Source organism: Tupaia chinensis, unplaced genomic scaffold (genome assembly GCF_000334495.1).
Source record: "Tupaia chinensis unplaced genomic scaffold, TupChi_1.0 Scaffold143644_1, whole genome shotgun sequence".
NCBI classification, from domain to species: Eukaryota; Metazoa; Chordata; class Mammalia; order Scandentia; family Tupaiidae; genus Tupaia; species Tupaia belangeri.
Window position 1 is genome coordinate 1 of NW_006203492.1, and position 21,634 is coordinate 21,634.

Below are 21,634 nucleotides of genomic sequence, written 5' to 3' on the forward strand. Positions count from 1 at the left end.
CTCAGCTACTCGGGAGCTGAGGCAGAGAGACGGTAACAAAGCGAGAGCTCATTTTCAAAACAAAATAGAATACAATGCAAGTGCTAAGGAAGCAGAGTGACAGCGTCCCTCAGTGGGTTTGCCGGGACACTGCAGGGAGGCGGGTGGCTGGCCCTGCCCCCTTGCTCGGTCCTTCTATAGGCATAGACATGACAGGAACACACCACCAACCCAGGGAAGCCACCACCTGCTCCCCGCTGCATTCACTGTAAAAGAACACCAGCAGGTCGGCCCCATGTCCGCGGGCTGACGGAGCAGATCCCACACGGCCCTCGGCGTGGTTTGACACGAGCCACTCGTGGGTGCATGCTCAGATCCCGAACAGCATGGAGAGACAGTGGAGAAGGGATCGTGGCGTGGCCACGCCCCACGAGGGGTGCTTTCCCTTCTCTCTCTGTCTCTGTCTCTCTAGCGAGCACGCACGCACCCTAACCATACAAAGGGAAGGTGTGCATTTCTCTTCATTGCGTGAAGCCACGTGTGCACTAATGTACTAGAACATGGTTTACGGTGGGGAGCCTCTGCATTAGGAGGGTGAGCACGTAGCATGCGGCGTGGGAAGGCCACGGGAGACTCCCACGTCCGTGGTCTGCGGCCAGCCGGAGGGAGAGAGACCCGTGGGCATGGAGGCTGACTTTAGAACGCGCCCCAGGAGACAGCGATCCTCGGGACGCTCTGGAGGCTGCCAGGGCTCTCTGTGTGACCCTACATCTTCGACTGATCTGAAATGGAAGGTCGACAAGAGAAAAAAATAATAAAAAAGTAAACTTTGGACGCGTCGGCCTCGCGGGGTGCGCCGGGGGCCCAGGCGAAGGCAGCGTGCAGGTGTTGTTAATAGAAGGTGCGCTCTGGGCTCCGGGGGTGTGAGGCCGGTGTGGGGCCAGGGTTAGGATGGGTCAGGGGAGGGGCCCGGGATTCAGGAGGGGAGCGAGGAGGAGAGCGGGAGGAGGGGGGACCAGAAAGGCAGGAGGGAGAAAGGAGGGAGGGAAGGACGAGAGGACAGAGGACCGACTAGGGAAGGAAACCAATGACAGAGAGGGAGGGAGAAGAACGGGGGAGGAGAGGAGGAGGAAAGAGCCCGGAGGTGGGGAGAGAGAGGCCCAGGCAGAGCAGGAAACAGAGGCGAAGCTCGCTGGGGAGAGGGGAGGTGGCAGGACTCCCCCAGGAGCTCATTTCAGTGGAGACCCAGGAAGCTGTGCCCAGCTGGGACGTGGCTGACCCCACTGCAGGATCAGCCCCACCAGCCTCAGGACCAGCCCTGCACAGATGGGGACACAGCAAAGGCCTGCAGCCCGGCTCTGCGGGGACAGGCAGGCGGCACCCGTCCCCAGGCAGGTCCCGGCAGCCATGCGCCCTAAACCCAAGACACAGAGGCAAGCCCACACCAGAAGCAGCCCCACGGGCCCACGCCTGTCACACGGAGGTAACCTGGTGAGGCTCCCCTCACCGCCCAGCATGGCACCTCCTGCCTGCGAGGAAGCGTCCACGTTCACCCAGAACATGGCAGCGAATGCTTGCTTGCTTAGAACACCACGACAAACAGGACGCAGGGACTTTCACGACACACACGGAAAATGGAATTAAAGAACGCGGTCGTCCCGGTGCAGACTGGTTTGGGAATCCACATGTGATGGCTTCATAACATGCATCATCGAGGAGCTTCTCTTGTTATGAGAGATGTTTATAGGATGTGTGTGCTCCCCAGGGAGACAGAGACAGAGAGAAAGTGAGAAATCCCCCCCGGGGGAAGGATGCCCACACTGCAATCCCTCCTCCTCCTTTCTCCTCCTGGGATTTTGGGCATGCACGCACACGCGCCTGGCGTGAGTTTCGAGCTGCCGGGACTGGGACTTGAACTGCAGTCAGCCATGTGGGAGTCCAGTGCCTTGAGCACTAACCACTGGCTGGCCCGGCTTCATTTATTCTACTCTATCCTCTGTCACTCTTTGCTTTTGCTTCTCAGCCTTTTGCTTTGTGCATCTGCAGAAAGAAGTCATGAATCCCCGACAAAGCCAAGAACTTAAAACCAAGATGCAAAGGGCCACCTTCTGCTCTTTCCGTCTCAGAAGGTTACACACTATCAACTATTCGACGAAGTACACCCCATCTCTCCAGATCACTCACTGAACCCCAGACTACCCTGAGCCAGTTCCCAGATCGATGCTTTTGTGACATAGCCTCTACGCTAACTGCTGGTCCCAACCTCCTGTGTACTTTTAGCTGGGTCCGGGACTCGAACCATAGAGTCGGCCATGTGAGATCCACGTGCCGGGACCTCCACGCCACCAGCCATCCCCATTCCAGATTTGTACATCCTTGTCTCCGTGCGTTACTGTATTCCTAAATACAAATGCCTGACACTGGGAGATTTCTAAGAGAGAGGTTTGTTTGTATATTTATTTATATGATTTCTGCCTTGGGGCATATGCTCTCAATGCAGACAGACAGTGAGAAATCACCCTCCTGTGGGGACGGCCACACTGCAATCCCTTTTCTTCCATTCTTCTTCTGGGATTTTGGGCACACATGCCCAGATGCACACCCGACATGATATTTTTTATTTTTATTTTTTTTTTGCTATAGGGTGTGGGCACTCGCTGGAGAGACAGAGAGAGACATAGAGACAGAAAGTGAGAAATCAACCCTCAGGGGGGATGGCCACGCCACAGTCTCTTCTCCTCCATTCTCCTCTCTGGATCTTGGGCACGCATGCACACGCGCCCGGCGTGAGTTTAAGCCACCAGGTCCGGGACTCGAACCACGGTCGACTATGTGGGAGTCCAGCCACATAGCCATGACACTAACTGCTGGTCCCCCCCCATTGCATTTCATACCCAACCTGGAACGTGCTTGGGAGCTGACTGGTATTTAGTTGTAGAAGGGGAAGCAGCTGGTTTGTGTTTGGACTTAAACCCCACAAGGAGGCAGGAACCAATATGGCGGCCTCTTATGGCCTCCCATGGGCCTCCCAGCCCCTCCCAGGACCCTGTTCTCTTCTCTGTGGTTCTTGCTGTCATTGTCGTCTGTCAGAGGGCCCATGCACTCAGCAGAGTGAGAAAATGAAACAGAGAAAGGGGGCGGCCATGGTCATGCCCAGGTTCTTTGGCTGCGTTTGTCCACCTTGCAGAAATTCTGGAAACTGCGCACACGTGTGCCCAAGGACCAGGATTTGAACCACCGTCAGCCATGTGGGATTCAGGTCCCTCAAGCGCTGGGCTCTGGGCCGTCCTAGGGCTCTGTCGTCATGATGACACGGACATGGGGCCACAGTGGATAAATGACAAAGGCGAGCACTCCCCCAACTCACTTTCTGCCAGGCCACTTGCCAAGGCTTCCTGACCGCCGCCAGCCCTCACAGAGATGCGACAGCCCGTGACCCTCCTTCCCCACCGGACAGGGGTCGCCGTGAGCAGCAAAGCAGTTAGTGACCTGCCCGCGTCCCCACAGCATCCATGGCAGGGCATGCGACACGCACCCCGCAGGGTCTGCTCCCGAAGGCAGGGCTTCCCCGGACCACAGCCACCCTGCGCTGTGGTAAAGGCAGCCACGGGTCCCATTTTGTGTCTAAGCAGAGTGGTTCTCGGCCAGCTGGGCACTGGCCACCCACGCCTTACCGTTTTCCTTGAAGCAAAACTTCTTTTTCTGGTAAGCGATGAAGCTGGAAATGGCTCCGGCCACAGCCACCACCACGGCACCCACGATGCCGGGGACCACGCCAGGGGGACTGCCTGTGGGAGGAAGCCCCAGACACCAGGGTTAGGGACGCGCGAAGGGGAAGCCCACAGCAGGTGGCGGCTGGAGGACGCAGGTGGACGGTGCAAACTGCTCCACATCAGGGAAACCGATGCACCATTTCCCATCACAGTCATACTGGGTGGAGGACGCAGGGTGGACGGGGACGTGGGGAGGGAGAGAACAGATGCAGAAAGGCAGGTGGTGGGGCCAGCAGATGGCATAATGGCTATATCTCTGCACTCCCATGTATTTGACAGTGGTTCACCCCAGTGATCTGCTGGGTTCGGGACTTGAACCGCTGGACTTAAACTCACGCCAGGCATGTGTGCATGTGTACCCAAGATCCCGAGAGGAGAATGGAGGAGAAGGGATTCTGGTGTGGCCATCCTACATGGGGGGGAGGGGCAGTGATTTCTCGCTTTCTGTCTCTCTGTCTCTCTCTGTCTTTCTGGTGAGCGTGCGTGCCCTATAGCACAAACCTCTCCGAAAAAGAGAGAGAGAGAGAGTAAGAGAGGGAGAGTGAGAGGACGCCCCCCATGGGTGACGAGCACTTTACAATGGCTGGTCCTCTGTCTCTCCCTCCTTAGGGCATGCACACACACGTGCCCAGAGTGTTTCTCAAGCCTCCAAGTCTGGGACTCGAACCACTTGGCCAGCCCTGTGGGATCCAGTGTGTTCCCCATTAGGTTATGGGTTGGTCCACTGGTATATTTTCAGACTGACACCGGAACCCAAACCCGTGGCCAGCCACGTGGCTTCCAGCACTGTAGTCTAATTTGCTACAAATGTACCCACGAGGCTGGGGATGTAGGTAATCAATATATTCTTCTCTATAATGGAAAGGATTATGGAAATAAGATAATTATCTGTACATCCTGTCCAGAACACGATGGCTTATTTATTTATTTATATGTTTATTTATTTATTTTTAGAGATTTTTGTTATAGGGTGCGTACGCTTCCTAGAGACACAGAGAGAGACAGAAAGTGAGAAATCACCTCCCAAGGGGGATGGCCACACAGCAATCCATTCCCCTCTCAGGATTTTGGGCATGCACACACACATGCCCAGCGTGAGTTCCAAGCCGCCAGGTCTGGGACTCGAACCATAATCGAACACGTGGGAGTCCAGCACCTTAACCACCATGCCCCCTGCTGGCCCCAAGGATGAGTGTTATAACAGCGGGGAGGAAGTCACGCTCAGAGCTGTAACATCATCATTTGTTTCCCGAGGGCAGGTGGAACCCACGTCCCAGTGTAACAGGGCTCCTGACTCCATAGACAGAAGCGGAACTTCTCGGGGGCCCGAGGGACGAGATAGACTGTGTGGCTCGGGCCAGGTCACTGGGTGACACGTCAAAGATGCCGCTCACCGGCCACAGCAGATCAGGCAGGTGACCGAACAGAAAGTGGGGCATGGAGCAGCAGGTGGTACAGTGGTTAAGGTGGTGGACTCCCACATGGCCGACCGCAGTTCGAGTCCTGGACCTGCTAGCTTGCTTTCCTTTCTCTCTCTCTCTCTGTCTCTCTCTCTCGTGAGTTGCATAAGCCCTGCAGCAAATTTAAAAAATAATAAAGACCAGCAGATGGTGTAGTGGCTACATTCCACGTAGCCAACTGTGATTCAAACCCTGGATCTGGCGGCTTGAAACGCACACAGGCATGTGCATGCATGCCCCAAATCCTGAGAGGCGAATGGAAGAGATAGGATTGTGGCATGGCCAACCCCCTGATGGGTGATTGCATAAGCCCTGCAGCAAATTTAAAAAATAATAAAGACCAGCAGATGGTGTAGTGGCTACATTCCACGTAGCCAACTGTGATTCAAACCCTGGATCTGGCGGCTTGAAACGCACACAGGCATGTGCATGCATGCCCCAAATCCTGAGAGGCGAATGGAAGAGATAGGATTGTGGCATGGCCAACCCCCTGATGGGTGATTTTTTGCTTTCTGTTTCTCTGACTCTCTCTGTGTCTCCGGTGAGCACACGCACCCTATAGCAAAATTCTCTCTCTATAGTAATAATAATCATAAATTAAATCAATAATTTTTAAACAAAAAGAAAAGAAAGAAAAAGTGGGTCATAGGGCCACCTGCTCTGTGGTTGGGTGTGTTGGGGGGACTGCAGCCGTGACACGGTGGGGAGCATGTCACACACTCGACCACGCTCCAGACACCGTCTTTAGCAGGGAGATACCGGGCCGTGAGTGAGGTCCCCCGTCTTCCTCCCTCCTCCCAGCAAAGAAGAAAGGCTTCAGAAGCCACATACGTACCGCCTTCATCCTCTTTCCTCTGGCTTCCACCACCGTCACCACCCCCTGCAGAAGAACGAGACTCACTGAGAAAGTGCGTTGGGAAGATTCCGGGTGGAGGGGACATTTGAGGTGAGGATGAACTCCCTGGGCCTGGAGGTACCAAGGAACCTTGACAGAAGGGACCATGGAACCAACAGGGCCATCTGAAGATCAAGGAGTCCGTTTCAGTGACAGCCCTACTTGTCCCTATTCACATGGAGCTCATGTCACCTCCCAAGACTCCCATGCTGGGCTCCAGGAGCCCTGGCAGGTGCCTCAGAGAGCCTGTTGTCACTTACTGGGATAAAAGAACCCAAATCTGGAAGCCCACCCAAGACGCTGTCCATTGCTAGGGAGACCCAACACACCACCTAGGGATTCCCGAGTTCTCAGAACCTGTCAGTCTCACAAGGCTCATTACACAGGCAGTGAAGAGGAACCCTTTGCCTCTGGGTGTCTTCTTCCCGCCTTCCTTCCTCAGGACTGAGTGCTGCAGTGTTCCACCTACCTTTATCTTCTGTGCACACTGAACAGCTATAGCTGTACCTACCGTCTATCATCTATCTATCATCTATCTATCATCTATCTATCATCCATCATCTATCATCTATCATCTACCATCTATCAGTCATCTATCTATCTATCTATCTATCATCCATCATGTCTCTATCATCTATCTCTCTATATATATATATCTCCATCGTCCATCTATCTACTATATCTATCATCTATCTATCTATCTATCTATCTATCTATCTATCATCTATCTATCTATCTATCATCTATCTCTCTATCTCCATCTATCATCTATCTATCTACCTCTATCTACCATGTATCTGTCTATCTATCACTAGATCTATATCTATCTATCTATCTATGACCATCTATCATCTATCTACTATCTATCATCTATCTACTATCTATCATCTATCTATCATCCATCATCTATCTATCATCTATCTTCATCTATCATCTATCTATCTCTATCTATCTATCTCTATCTATCATCTATCTCTATCATCTATCTATCTCTTTCTATCATCTATCTCTTTCTATCATCTATCTCTATCTATCTCTATCTATCATCTATCTCTATCATCTGTCTATCTATCTCTATCTATCATCTATCTATCTCTATCATCTATCTATCTCTTTCTATCATCTATCTCTTTCTATCATCTATCTCTATCTATCTCTATCTATCATCTATCTCTATCATCTGTCTATCTATCTCTATCTATCATCTATCTATCTCTATCATCTATCTATCTCTTTCTATCATCTATCTCTTTCTATCATCTATCTCTATCTATCTCTATCTATCATCTATCTCTATCATCTGTCTATCTATCTCTATCTATCATCTATCTATCTCTATCATCTATCTATCTCTTTCTATCATCTATCTCTTTCTATCATCTATCTCTATCTATCTCTATCTATCATCTATCTCTATCATCTGTCTATCTATCTCTATCTATCATCTATCTATCTCTATCATCTATCTATCTCTTTCTATCATCTATCTCTTTCTATCATCTATCTCTATCTATCTCTATCTATCATCTATCTCTATCATCTGTCTATCTATCTCTATCTATCATCTATCTATCTCTATCATCTATCTATCTCTTTCTATCATCTATCTCTTTCTATCATCTATCTCTATCTATCTCTATCTATCATCTATCTCTATCATCTGTCTATCTATCTCTATCTATCATCTATCTATCTCTATCATCTATCTATCTCTTTCTATCATCTATCTCTTTCTATCATCTATCTCTATCTATCTCTATCTATCATCTATCTCTATCATCTGTCTATCTATCTCTATCTATCATCTATCTATCTCTATCATCTATCTATCTCTTTCTATCATCTATCTCTTTCTATCATCTATCTCTATCTATCTCTATCTATCATCTATCTCTATCATTATCTATCATCTATCTATCTATCTCTATCTCTCTATCTATCTCTATCTATCATCTATCTCTCTATCTATCTATCTATCTCTTTCTATCATCTACCTATCTATCTCTATCTATCTATCTCTATCACCTATCTATCATCTATCTATATCTATCTATATCTATCTATATCTATCTATCTCCATCTATCATCTATCTACTATCTATCTATCTATCTATCTATCTATCTATCATCTATCTATCTATATCTATCTCCATCTATCATCTATCTACTATCTATCTATCTATCTATCTATCTATCTATCTATCTATCTATCTATCTATCTATCTATCTATCTATCTATCTATCTATCTATCTATCTATCTATCTATCTATCTATCTATCTATCTATCTATCTATCTATCTATCTATCTATCTATCTATCTATCTATCATCTATCTATGTATCTATCATCTATCTATCTATCTCTACCTATATCTATCATCTATTTATTTCTATCTTATCTATCTTTGTATATCATCTATGTATCTATCTATATCTATTTATATTTATATCATCTATGTATCTAACTATATCTATTTGGATATAGACACAGGTGCTCCTCACCTTAGGAAGGGGTCACAAGCCCATGGTATATTAAAAATCTCATACAAGTAGGGGCCAGCAGCTGCCATGGTGGTTGAGGTGCTGGACTCCCACATGACCAACTATGATTTGAGTCCCTAGACCCTGATTGCTTGCTTTCTCACTTTCTCTCTCTCTCCTCTCTCTCTCTGTCTCTCTCTGTCTCTGGAGACCATATGTGCCCTATAGCAAATTTGATCATAATAATAATAATAATACATTTAAATAAGTAATTAAGGATATTTTTTAATGTTTAAAAAAAATCACACAAATCAAACATGCATTGAATACATTCAACCTACCGAACATCACAGCTCAGCCCAGCCCCAACCATCCAACGTGCCCAGAACACATGTGTTAACCCACAGTTGGGTAAAGTCACCTCATGTGAAACCTGATTTATGATAAAATGTTGACCCTCTCATGAACTTTATACCATAGTGAAAGCAAAACAAAATAGTGGCGTTTCTATTGAATACCTATCACGTTTTTATTCACATGAAATGGAAACAGCTTATGCAAGACCATCCTGAGTTGGGAACCTGCTAGAAATGCTTTGAATCCAGTCATTGTATAATTATCAAAAGACGTCTACACAATACTGTCTAGGGATTTACCCAGCAAACTATAAACTTGTGAGATCAAACTTAGTGTGTTTACTTACTGTCAGCCCATCAGCTTCTGTGCATGATTATGTAGTATTCACACACAAATTGCATGTTACACAGTTACATAGCTAGGATGCTGCCAGTTACACTATTGGGGATGCATGTTACACAGCTACAGGGCTAGAATGCTGCCTGTTACACTATTGGGGGTGCATGTTATACACCTACAGAGCTGGAGTCCTGCCAGCTACACTTTTAGAGATGCATGTACACAGCTACAGAGCTAGGGTGCTGCCAGTTACAGTATTTGAGATGCATATTACACAGCTACAGAGCTAGGATGCTGCCAGTTACAGTGTGGGGGGACACATGTTACACAGGTACAAAGATAGGGTGCTGCCGGTTACATTACTGGGTATGCATGTTACATTGCTAATGAGCTAGGATTCTGCCAGTTATCCTATTGGGGATGCATGTTATACAGCTACAGAGCTGGCATGGGTGTTGCACAGCTACAGAGCTGGGTTGCTGGCAGCTACACTATTGGGGATGCATGTTACACAGCTATAGAGTTAGAGTGGCTGCCTGTTACACTATTGGGGGTGCATTAATTACACAGCTACAGAGCTAGGGTACTTCCGGTCACATTCCTGGGGATGCATGTTACATAGCTACAGAGTTAGGATGCTGCCAGCTACCTTATTAGGGATGCATGTTACACAGCTACAGAGCTAAGATGCTGCCTATTACACTATTGAGGGCACATGTTATACAGCTACAGAGCTGAGATGCTGCCAGCTACACTACTGGGGATGCTTGGTACACAGCTATAGACCTAGGGTCCCGCTGGTTACACTATTCGGGATGCATGTTACACACCATAGAGCTGGGCTACTGCCTGCTACACTCAAAGTTGAGGCAATAGTGAATAACATAAATTGATGCAGACTGCACTACAAATCTATTTCAGTTACAAATGTTTATCAGTTACTGATTTGACTGGAGTCAATAGGGTCTACTACTCAGAAAAGTCGTAAGCTCAAGAGGAGGCTACTGAAGCACAGCATCTCACAATAAGTCCCTGAATAATGGAAAGAGATTTATAATCCTTGGGAAACTAATTAATCAATCTATGCCAATCAGCAATAATCCAGCCATCCATGAGTCATAAATGAAAATAGTTTCAGTAGTGTTGAACAGGGACCAGCCAGAAATGAGCCAGCATTCTCTTAAATGAGAAGTCCATAAATGATTGCAAAGCTCTGGAAAGCACTTTAGCAGCCCACCACAGGATTTAAAAGTGATGAGTCCTTTAAGAAACCGCACTTCTGGGCCAGCAGTTGGCTTAGAAGTTAAGGCACTGGAGCCCACATGGCCAGCTGTGTGGTCTGAGTCCTACACCCAGCAGTCTGTGTCCACATGCTCAAGAGCAGACTAGAGGAGAAGGGGTTGCAGTGTGACTATCTTCCCTAGGGTAGGGATTTCTCACTTTCCCTCTCTTTCTCTCTGTCTCTCTCTGGAGAGTGCATGCACCCTATAGCAAAAGCCTAAAAATTAAAAATAAGAAGAAGAAAAGAAATCCCACTTTTAGAAAACTGCCTTAGGGAATGATAGTTGGGGGTACCCATTATAATGTGCAAGGACGTGCCGGGCTATGATCAGAACAGAACCTGGAATAACCTACATGTACTGGGGTCGGCCTTCCTCTAGGGGGCAGGCTGCACCCTCCACATCCCTGCAGGGTCTATGCACGGAGGATCTTCCAAAGAGATTTCTACCATGTGACTTCACAGGGGGCTAGGTCCGGGATTCAGTGGGATAGGTGGGCATTATGGGATGGAGGAGGAAAAAAGACAGAAGACGGGATGACTGTACCTCCTCCACCTCCTTCTGGAACAGCATCCGCAAGTTCTTTATCTGAAAAGCCACCTCCTGGAAATGAAAACACAGTTGTCATTGGTCACACTGGAACCATAGGGAAGGCGTCTTGGCATCTTGGAACAAAGGCAAAACATTATTAGAATCAAAAGCAAGTTGACCTTCAGGGGCATGGTCAGTAGTACACTGAAATACATAGTCAGTGCTGGAAGCCATGTGGCTGGCTGTGGGTTCAAATCCCCAGCCCGGGTGATCTGATACATAGCCATGAGTCTGAGCACGTATGCCCAAGGTCCTGCTAAGATGGAGGGCTGGAGAAAGGGAGGCAACCACAGTGGGGGGAGACCCTGCTGAGGGTGCTTCCCTTCCTCTCTCTCTCTCTCTCTCTCTCTCTCTCTCTCTCTCTCCTGCATGCACTCTTTAAAAGACACAAAAACTTTAAAAATGGGAATCCATGGGGCCAGTGGGTGGCAGGTGGTTAAGGCACTAGACTCCCACGTGGTCCACATGGAAAACTTAATGGACGTGTAAGCTGTATTCATAAAAGCAGGAAAAACAAACAATTTAGAAAAATACATTTAAAGACATAATTGGGAGAGAGAAGCACATAAAAGAATCGAATCACAAGGAAAAAGGCTCCATTTTGCAAACCTGTCAGCACGCTACAAATTGATTTATGGCTGTACACAACTCAAGCAGAAATAAAAGGATTCTGTTTTTCTCAAGAAGAAAGATTGTCAATGACAAAATGATTCCAAAGTTAAATGGAAAAAGATTAAAAAGCCCCAGAAAGCAGGGCAGACTTACAATGTGAAAGACACCCTGAAGGAAAACTTTACAGTCTTGCTTCTCAAAAATTACTGCTAAGTGGCTGGATGGTGACTCAGTGGTAAAAGACAATGTTCTGGGGGACAGCAGGTGGCATGGTAGTTAAGGCACTGGACTCCCACATGGCCAACGGTAGTTTGAGTCCCAGACCCAGAGGCTTGAAACTCACACTGCGTGCATGTGCCCAAAAGCCCAAGAGGAGAATGGAAGAGAAAGGATTGAAGCATGGCCATCCCCTTCAGGAAAGGAATTCTGAGTTTCTCTCTATGTGTGTCTCTCTCTGTCTCTCTGGTAAGTGCATGTGATCTATCGCAAAAATCTCTCTCTAAAACAAACAAACAAACAAACAAACAAACAAAAAACAGCAAAACAGATTCCAGATCCAACAGTTCAAATCCCAGACCTGCACTGGAAAATCACGCCAGACATGTGTGTTTGTGCCCAAAATCCCAAGGGAAGAATGGAAGAGAAGGGATGACAGCATGGCTATCCCACTTGTACTTTCCTTCTCTCCGTCTCCACAAAGGGCACACGCCCTATGGCATGAAATCTAAATAAATAAACAAAATTAAAAAAAAAAAAGACTAAAAATCAAACCCAAGCCAAAAGTAGCTCTTTGAAAAGCTACGTATTCCACTGCTTGAACATCAGAATTTCCTTGTACAGACAGAAAAAAACACATGCTAATCTGAAAGGATCCCATGAGCTGACACAAATATCACCCTGAACAGTGTACACCGATGACCCCAGGCGTCTTTTTTTTTTTTTTTTTTAGGAGATATTTTGGCTATCTGATTGCATACATTTGCCAGAGAGACAGAAAGTGAGAAACCACCCCCCAGGGGGGATGGCCATGCCACAATTCCTTCTCCTCCATTCTCCTCTCAGGATTTTGGGCATGTACACACACACACCCGGCATGAGTTTTACACTGCTGGGTCTGGGACTCGAACTACGATCAACTATGTGGGAGTCCAGTGACATAACCATTATGCCATCTGCTGGTCCCAGGTTTGACGTTCTTACCAGAGGTTCCAGGTTGGTTGGGATTCTGATCTGGCTTCGGCCTGGGTGGGTAAGGTTGTGGTGCGGGGTTGTCTGTTTGATGAGAATGGCAGTGTGAGTGCTTTGTAGAGAAGAAAACCAAACCTCAGTTTGCCCGCAGAGATGGATTGCTGAACAGCTGGAAATCCAACGTCATCCTCTGACATGGGGGGGATAGCAGTACACACAGCCCCCTGCCAGGTCCCTTCCATCGTCTTCCAGCTACCATCACCGTCCCTCAGTATCTGCAGGAGAATGGTTCCAGGATCCTCCCACCCACTTCGGATACCAAAATCGAGGATGTTCTAGTCCGTTACACAAGGCAGCATATAATCTATGCACACCCTCGCATATGCTGTAAAGTGTGTCTATATTACTTACCATTAATACCCAGTACAATGTAAATATTGTGAATAGTAGTTAGTCTGTGTGCAGATAGATAGGTAGATAAAGAGGTGTGTATTGTTTTGTTTTGGTTTAGTTTTATTTTGCCAAGGGCATGTGCACTCACCAGAGAGAGAGAGAGAGAAAGTGAGAAATCACCCCCAGGGAGGATGGTCACACCACAATCCCTTTTCCCTTCTCCTCCTGGAAATTTGGGCACAGATGTTCATGCAACTGATGCAATTTTCAAGATGCCAGATTGAGAAGTCAAACCACTGTTGGTCATGTGGGAGTCCACGGCCTTAACCACCATGCCACCTGCTGGCCCCTGGTTGTATATTTTTCATTCATATTATGTTTTACTATTATGTATATTATCTATCTATTTATTTACTTACTTACTTTTGGAATACTTTTGATCCATGACTGGTTGACTCCACAGATGCAGAACCCATGAATATATATGGAGGACTTGGTGTATTTAACTTTATGAATTTCCAAAGGAAACTAGAGCAGCTGTCCAGACCACCTACCGACTCTGCAGGGTGCAGTGCAAGAAGAAAATGAGGGGGCCCCAGTTCACACAGTGCTGCATGAAGAATTTCAAAATGGCGGCCAATGAGTGCTAAGCTGATATGGTGCACCTGTGAGCGCAGAACCCTCTGTGGTCCTGCACACGTCACACACCCATGAAGCCAGCCCTGGTGAGGGTGGTCACATCGGCCTTTATATCATGCCAGAGATGGTTGAAACTTAAATATAAAATATGCATATTTTGGACCAGCAGTGCACACTGCTGACTCAGAATGCTTGACATTCTTACCAGAGGTTCCGGGTTGGTTGGGGTTCCGGTCTGGCTTTGGCCTGGGTGGATAAGGTTGTGGTGCAGGGTTGTCTGTTTGCAAAAGATGAGAATGGCAGCATGAGTACTTTGCAGAAAAGCAAACCAAACCTCAGTTTGCCCACAGAGATGGATTGTTAAACAGCTGGAAATCCAATGTCATCCTCTGGTATGGTGGGGATAGCAGTGCACACAGCCCCCTGCCAGGTCCTTCCCATCGTCTTCCAGCTACCATCGCCGTCCCTCAGTATCTGCAGAGGAATGGTTCTGTATCCTCCCATCCGTTTTGGATACCAAAACTGAAGGATGTTCAAGTCCCTTACACTAAACAGCATATAATCTATGCACATCCTCCTGCATACTGTAAAGCGTGTCTATATTACCATTAATAATAATAATATCTAATACAATGTAAATACTGTGTGAATAGTAGTTAATTTAACATTCAAAGTTAGTTATTTATTTATTTATTTATTTATTTATTTATTTTTGCCAAAGAGCATGTGCACTTGCCAGAAAGAGACAGAGACAGAGACAGAGACAGGGAAAGTGAGAACTCAGCCTTTTAAAGGAATGAATGCCACAGTCCCTTCTCCTCCATTCCTTTCTTGGGACTTTGGCACATATGCATATACACCTACGACAATTTTCAAGCCATCCAGTCTGGGATTCGAATCATGGTCCATGATGCAGGAGCACAACGCCTCAACCACTGCCCCACCTGCTGGCCCCAGACCGCTTTACATTCGTGTCGTGTTTCACTGTTACGTACACTACATATTTATTCATTTATTTACTTCTGCGATAGTTTTGGTCCATTACTGGTTGACTCCATAGATGCCGAACTCATGGATATATACGGAGGACTCGGTGTACTTAGCTTTATGAGTTTCCAAAGGAAACCAGAGCAGCTGTCCAGGCCAGCTACAGACTCTGCAGGGCCCAGTGCAAGAGGAAAATGGCAGTCCCCAGTTCACACAGCGCTGTATGAAGAATTTCAAAATGGCGGCCAAGGAGTGCTAAGCCGATATGGTGCACCTGTGAGCATGGGATCCTCTGTGGTCCTGCACATGCCACATACCCATGAAGCCAGCCCCGGTGAGGGTACCCACATCTGCTTTTGCCTTATTGCAAAGATAGTTAGAAGTTTAACATAAAAATATGCATCTTGGGGCCACCAGGTAGCATCATGGTTGAGGCATTGGACTCCTGCATGGCCAACCATGGTTCGAGTCCCAGACCCGGTGACTTACTTTCTCACTTTCCCTCCCTTTCTCTATATCTCTCTCATCAAATTTTAAAATAACAATACATTAATAAAATAAAATAAAAATATGCATTTTTCTGGGCCAGCAAATGGTGTGGTGGCTAAGATGGATGGATTCCATACGACCAACTCTGCAGTTTGGTTCCCAGACCCGGCAGTGTGAGAAACACGCCAGATGTGTGTGCGTGTATGCCCAAAATCCCAAAAGGAGAATGGAGGAGAAGGGACTGAGGCATGATCATCTGTGAAAGACACCCTGAAGGAAAACTTTACAGTCTTGCTTCTCAAAAATTACTGCTAAGTGGCTGGGTGGGGACTCCGTGGTAAAAGACAATGTTCTGGGGAAAAGACAATGTTCTGGGGGACAGCAGGTGGCATGGTAGTTAAGGCACTGGACTCCCACATGGCCAACGGTAGTTTGAGTCCCAGACCCAGAGGCTTGAAACTCACACTGGGTGCATGTGCCCAAAATCCCAAGAGGAGAATGGAAGAGAAAGGATTGAAGCATGGCCATCCCCTTCAGGAAAGGAATTCTGAGTTTCTCTCTATGTGTGTCTCTCTCTGTCTCTCTGGTAAGTGCATGTGATCTATCGCAAAAATCTCTCTCTAAAACAAACAAACAAACAAACAAACAAACAAAAAACAGCAAAACAGATTCCAGATCCAACAGTTCAAATCCCAGACCTGCACTGGAAAATCACGCCAGACATGTGTGTTTGTGCCCAAAATCCCAAGGGAAGAATGGAAGAGAAGGGATGACAGCATGGCTATCCCACTTGTACTTTCCTTCTCTCCGTCTCCACAAAGGGCACACGCCCTATGGCATGAAATCTAAATAAATAAACAAAATTAAAAAAAAAAAAGACTAAAAATCAAACCCAAGCCAAAAGTAGCTCTTTGAAAAGCTACGTATTCCACTGCTTGAACATCAGAATTTCCTTGTACAGACAGAAAAAAACACATGCTAATCTGAAAGGATCCCATGAGCTGACACAAATATCACCCTGAACAGTGTACACCGATGACCCCAGGTGTCTTTTTTTTTTTTTTTTTTAGGAGATATTTTGGCTATCTGATTGCATACATTTGCCAGAGAGACAGAAAGTGAGAAACCACCCCCCAGGGGGGATGGCCATGCCACAATTCCTTCTCCTCCATTCTCCTCTCAGGATTTTGGGCATGTACACACACACACCCGGCATGAGGTTTACGCTGCTTGGTCTGGGACTCGAACTACGATCAACTATGTGGGAGTCCAGTGACATAACCATTATGCCATCTGCTGGTCCCAGGTTTGACGTTCTTACCAGAGGTTCCAGGTTGGTTGGGATTCTGATCTGGCTTCGGCCTGGGTGGGTAAGGTTGTGGTGCGGGGTTGTCTGTTTGATGAGAACGGCAGTGTGAGTGCTTTGTAGAGAAGAAAACCAAACCTCAGTTTGCCCGCAGAGATGGATTGCTGAACAGCTGGAAATCCAACGTCATCCTCTGACATGGGGGGGATAGCAGTACACACAGCCCCCTGCCAGGTCCCTTCCATCGTCTTCCAGCTACCATCACCGTCCCTCAGTATCTGCAGGAGAATGGTTCCAGGATCCTCCCACCCACTTCGGATACCAAAATCGAGGATGTTCTAGTCCGTTACACAAGGCAGCATATAATCTATGCACACCCTCGCATATGCTGTAAAGTGTGTCTATATTACTTACCATTAATACCCAGTACAATGTAAATATTGTGAATAGTAGTTAGTCTGTGTGCAGATAGATAGGTAGATAAAGAGGTGTGTATTGTTTTGTTTTGGTTTAGTTTTATTTTGCCAAGGGCATGTGCACTCACCAGAGAGAGAGAGAGAGAAAGTGAGAAATCACCCCCAGGGAGGATGGTCACACCACAATCCCTTTTCCCTTCTCCTCCTGGAAATTTGGGCACAGATGTTCATGCAACTGATGCAATTTTCAAGATGCCAGATTGAGAAGTCAAACCACTGTTGGTCATGTGGGAGTCCACGGCCTTAACCACCATGCCACCTGCTGGCCCCTGGTTGTATATTTTTCATTCATATTATGTTTTACTATTATGTATATTATCTATCTATTTATTTACTTACTTACTTTTGGAATACTTTTGATCCATGACTGGTTGACTCCACAGATGCAGAACCCATGAATATATATGGAGGACTTGGTGTATTTAACTTTATGAATTTCCAAAGGAAACTAGAGCAGCTGTCCAGACCACCTACCGACTCTGCAGGGTGCAGTGCAAGAAGAAAATGAGGGGGCCCCAGTTCACACAGTGCTGCATGAAGAATTTCAAAATGGCGGCCAATGAGTGCTAAGCTGATATGGTGCACCTGTGAGCGCAGAACCCTCTGTGGTCCTGCACACGTCACACACCCATGAAGCCAGCCCTGGTGAGGGTGGTCACATCGGCCTTTATATCATGCCAGAGATGGTTGAAACTTAAATATAAAATATGCATATTTTGGACCAGCAGTGCACACTGCTGACTCAGAATGCTTGACATTCTTACCAGAGGTTCCGGGTTGGTTGGGGTTCCGGTCTGGCTTTGGCCTGGGTGGATAAGGTTGTGGTGCAGGGTTGTCTGTTTGCAAAAGATGAGAATGGCAGCATGAGTACTTTGCAGAAAAGCAAACCAAACCTCAGTTTGCCCACAGAGATGGATTGTTAAACAGCTGGAAATCCAATGTCATCCTCTGGTATGGTGGGGATAGCAGTGCACACAGCCCCCTGCCAGGTCCTTCCCATCGTCTTCCAGCTACCATCGCCGTCCCTCAGTATCTGCAGAGGAATGGTTCTGTATCCTCCCATCCGTTTTGGATACCAAAACTGAAGGATGTTCAAGTCCCTTACACTAAACAGCATATAATCTATGCACATCCTCCTGCATACTGTAAAGCGTGTCTATATTACCATTAATAATAATAATATCTAATACAATGTAAATACTGTGTGAATAGTAGTTAATTTAACATTCAAAGTTATTTATTTATTTATTTATTTATTTATTTATTTATTTTTGCCAAAGAGCATGTGCACTTGCCAGAAAGAGACAGAGACAGAGACAGAGACAGGGAAAGTGAGAACTCAGCCTTTTAAAGGAATGAATGCCACAGTCCCTTCTCCTCCATTCCTTTCTTGGGACTTTGGCACATATGCATATACACCTACGACAATTTTCAAGCCATCCAGTCTGGGATTCGAATCATGGTCCATGATGCAGGAGCACAACGCCTCAACCACCGCCCCACCTGCTGGCCCCAGACCGCTTTACATTCGTGTCGTGTTTCACTGTTACGTACACTACATATTTATTCATTTATTTACTTCTGCGATAGTTTTGGTCCATTACTGGTTGACTCCATAGATGCCGAACTCATGGATATATACGGAGGACTCGGTGTACTTAGCTTTATGAGTTTCCAAAGGAAACCAGAGCAGCTGTCCAGGCCAGCTACAGACTCTGCAGGGCCCAGTGCAAGAGGAAAATGGCAGTCCCCAGTTCACACAGCGCTGTATGAAGAATTTCAAAATGGCGGCCAAGGAGTGCTAAGCCGATATGGTGCACCTGTGAGCATGGGATCCTCTGTGGTCCTGCACATGCCACATACCCATGAAGCCAGCCCCGGTGAGGGTACCCACATCTGCTTTTGCCTTATTGCAAAGATAGTTAGAAGTTTAACATAAAAATATGCATCTTGGGGCCACCAGGTAGCATCATGGTTGAGGCATTGGACTCCTGCATGGCCAACCATGGTTCGAGTCCCAGACCCGGTGACTTACTTTCTCACTTTCCCTCCCTTTCTCTATATCTCTCTCATCAAATTTTAAAATAACAATACATTAATAAAATAAAATAAAAATATGCATTTTTCTGGGCCAGCAAATGGTGTGGTGGCTAAGATGGATGGATTCCATACGACCAACTCTGCAGTTTGGTTCCCAGACCCGGCAGTGTGAGAAACACGCCAGATGTGTGTGCGTGTATGCCCAAAATCCCAAAAGGAGAATGGAGGAGAAGGGACTGAGGCATGATCATCTTCCTTGGGGGGGTGATTTCTCACTTTCTCTCTCTCTTTTTCTTTCTGGCCAGTGCATATGTCCTATATGGCAAAAATAAAAAACCAAACAATAAAAGAGATATACCTCTTGAAAATACTAAGAATTTTGTGAAAATAAGTCAGGAACACAGAGCTTTAAAAGAGTTACTCACCATTTCCCCCACCACCAAGGGCATCTTCTAAATTCAAGTCATGGTCTACAGGAGAGAAAGGAGCATTTAATGGCAAGGTTCTCCATGTAAGGAGGAAGGGGAGGGCTTTGTGCACAGGTGGGGGACACTCCTCTTCCCCACATTCCTCTCAAGGCTTTGCTGATTATCAGCCTGCCCAGGGTCTCCTTAGAAACAACAAATTCTGGGACCAGCAGTTGATGTAATGGCTATGTCACTGAACTCCCATGTAGTCGACCATGGTACGAGTCCCAGACCCGGTGGCTTAATGGTTGGTGGCGTGGCCACCCCGCCGGGGGGGGGGGGGGGGGGCGTGATTTCTCTCTTTCTGTCTCTCTGTCTTTCTCTGTCTTTCTGGCGAGTACACACGCCACGCCGCAAAAACCTCTAAAACAGTAAAAAGAAAGAAAGAAAGAAAAAGAAAGAAAGAAAGAAAGAAAGAAAGAAAGAAAGAAAGAAAGAAAGAAAGAAAGAAAGAAAGAAAGAGAAAGAAAGAAAGAAAGAAAGAAAGAAAGAAAGAAAGAAAGAAAGAAAGAAAGAAGAAAGAAGAAGAAAGAAAACCTGCTGGCCCCAGACCGCTTTACATTCGTGTCGTGTTTCACTGTTACGTACACTACATATTTATTCATTTATTTACTTCTGCGATAGTTTTGGTCCATTACTGGTTGACTCCATAGATGCCGAACTCATGGATATATACGGAGGACTCGGTGTACTTAGCTTTATGAGTTTCCAAAGGAAACCAGAGCAGCTGTCCAGGCCAGCTACAGACTCTGCAGGGCCCAGTGCAAGAGGAAAATGGCAGTCCCCAGTTCACACAGCGCTGTATGAAGAATTTCAAAATGGCGGCCAAGGAGTGCTAAGCCGATATGGTGCACCTGTGAGCATGGGATCCTCTGTGGTCCTGCACATGCCACATACCCATGAAGCCAGCCCCGGTGAGGGTACCCACATCTGCTTTTGCCTTATTGCAAAGATAGTTAGAAGTTTAACATAAAAATATGCATCTTGGGGCCACCAGGTAGCATCATGGTTGAGGCATTGGACTCCTGCATGGCCAACCATGGTTCGAGTCCCAGACCCGGTGACTTACTTTCTCACTTTCCCTCCCCTTCTCTATATCTCTCTCATCAAATTTTAAAATAACAATACATTAATAAAATAAAATAAAAATATGCATTTTTCTGGGCCAGCAAATGGTGTGGTGGCTAAGATGGATGGATTCCATACGACCAACTCTGCAGTTTGGTTCCCAGACCCGGCAGTGTGAGAAACACGCCAGATGTGTGTGCGTGTATGCCCAAAATCCCAAAAGGAGAATGGAGGAGAAGGGACTGAGGCATGATCATCTTCCTTGGGGGGGTGATTTCTCACTTTCTCTCTTTTTCTTTCTGGCCAGTGCATATGTCCTATATGGCAAAAATAAAAAACCAAACAATAAAAGAGATATACCTCTTGAAAATACTAAGAATTTTGTGAAAATAAGTCAGGAACACAGAGCTTTAAAAGAGTTACTCACCATTTCCCCCACCACCAAGGGCATCTTCTAAATTCAAGTCATGGTCTACAGGAGAGAAAGGAGCATTTAATGGCAAGGTTCTCCATGTAAGGAGGAAGGGGAGGGCTTTGTGCACAGGTGGGGGACACTCCTCTTCCCCACATTCCTCTCAAGGCTTTGCTGATTATCAGCCTGCCCAGGGTCTCCTTAGAAACAACAAATTCTGGGACCAGCAGTTGATGTAATGGCTATGTCACTGAACTCCCATGTAGTCGACCATGGTACGAGTCCCAGACCCGGTGGCTTACGGGTCAACTCATGCTGGGCGCATGTGCATACGTGCCCAAGATCCCAAGAGGAGAATGGAGGAGAAGGGATTGTGGCGTGGCCATCCCTCCGGGGCGGGGG

General features: G+C 46.6%; 1 protein-coding gene across 1 annotated transcript in view; it reads right to left on the reverse strand.

The window, feature by feature from the left end:
* Window positions 1-594: 594 nt before the first annotated feature.
* Window positions 595-21,634, reverse strand: part of CD99 (CD99 molecule (Xg blood group)) — a 27,983-nt gene continuing 6,943 nt past the window's right edge. The window contains exons 6-14 of the mRNA XM_014582514.2: window positions 21,248-21,292; window positions 18,010-18,081; window positions 16,785-16,856; window positions 14,193-14,264; window positions 12,968-13,039; window positions 11,111-11,167; window positions 6,048-6,092; window positions 3,654-3,767; window positions 595-761 (exon numbers count right to left, since the gene is read on the reverse strand). Of these exons, the coding sequence (XP_014438000.1) occupies window positions 745-761; window positions 3,654-3,767; window positions 6,048-6,092; window positions 11,111-11,167; window positions 12,968-13,039; window positions 14,193-14,264; window positions 16,785-16,856; window positions 18,010-18,081; window positions 21,248-21,292 (566 nt within the window). The 3' untranslated portion in view covers window positions 595-744. The remainder of the gene's footprint in view (window positions 762-3,653; window positions 3,768-6,047; window positions 6,093-11,110; window positions 11,168-12,967; window positions 13,040-14,192; window positions 14,265-16,784; window positions 16,857-18,009; window positions 18,082-21,247; window positions 21,293-21,634) is intronic.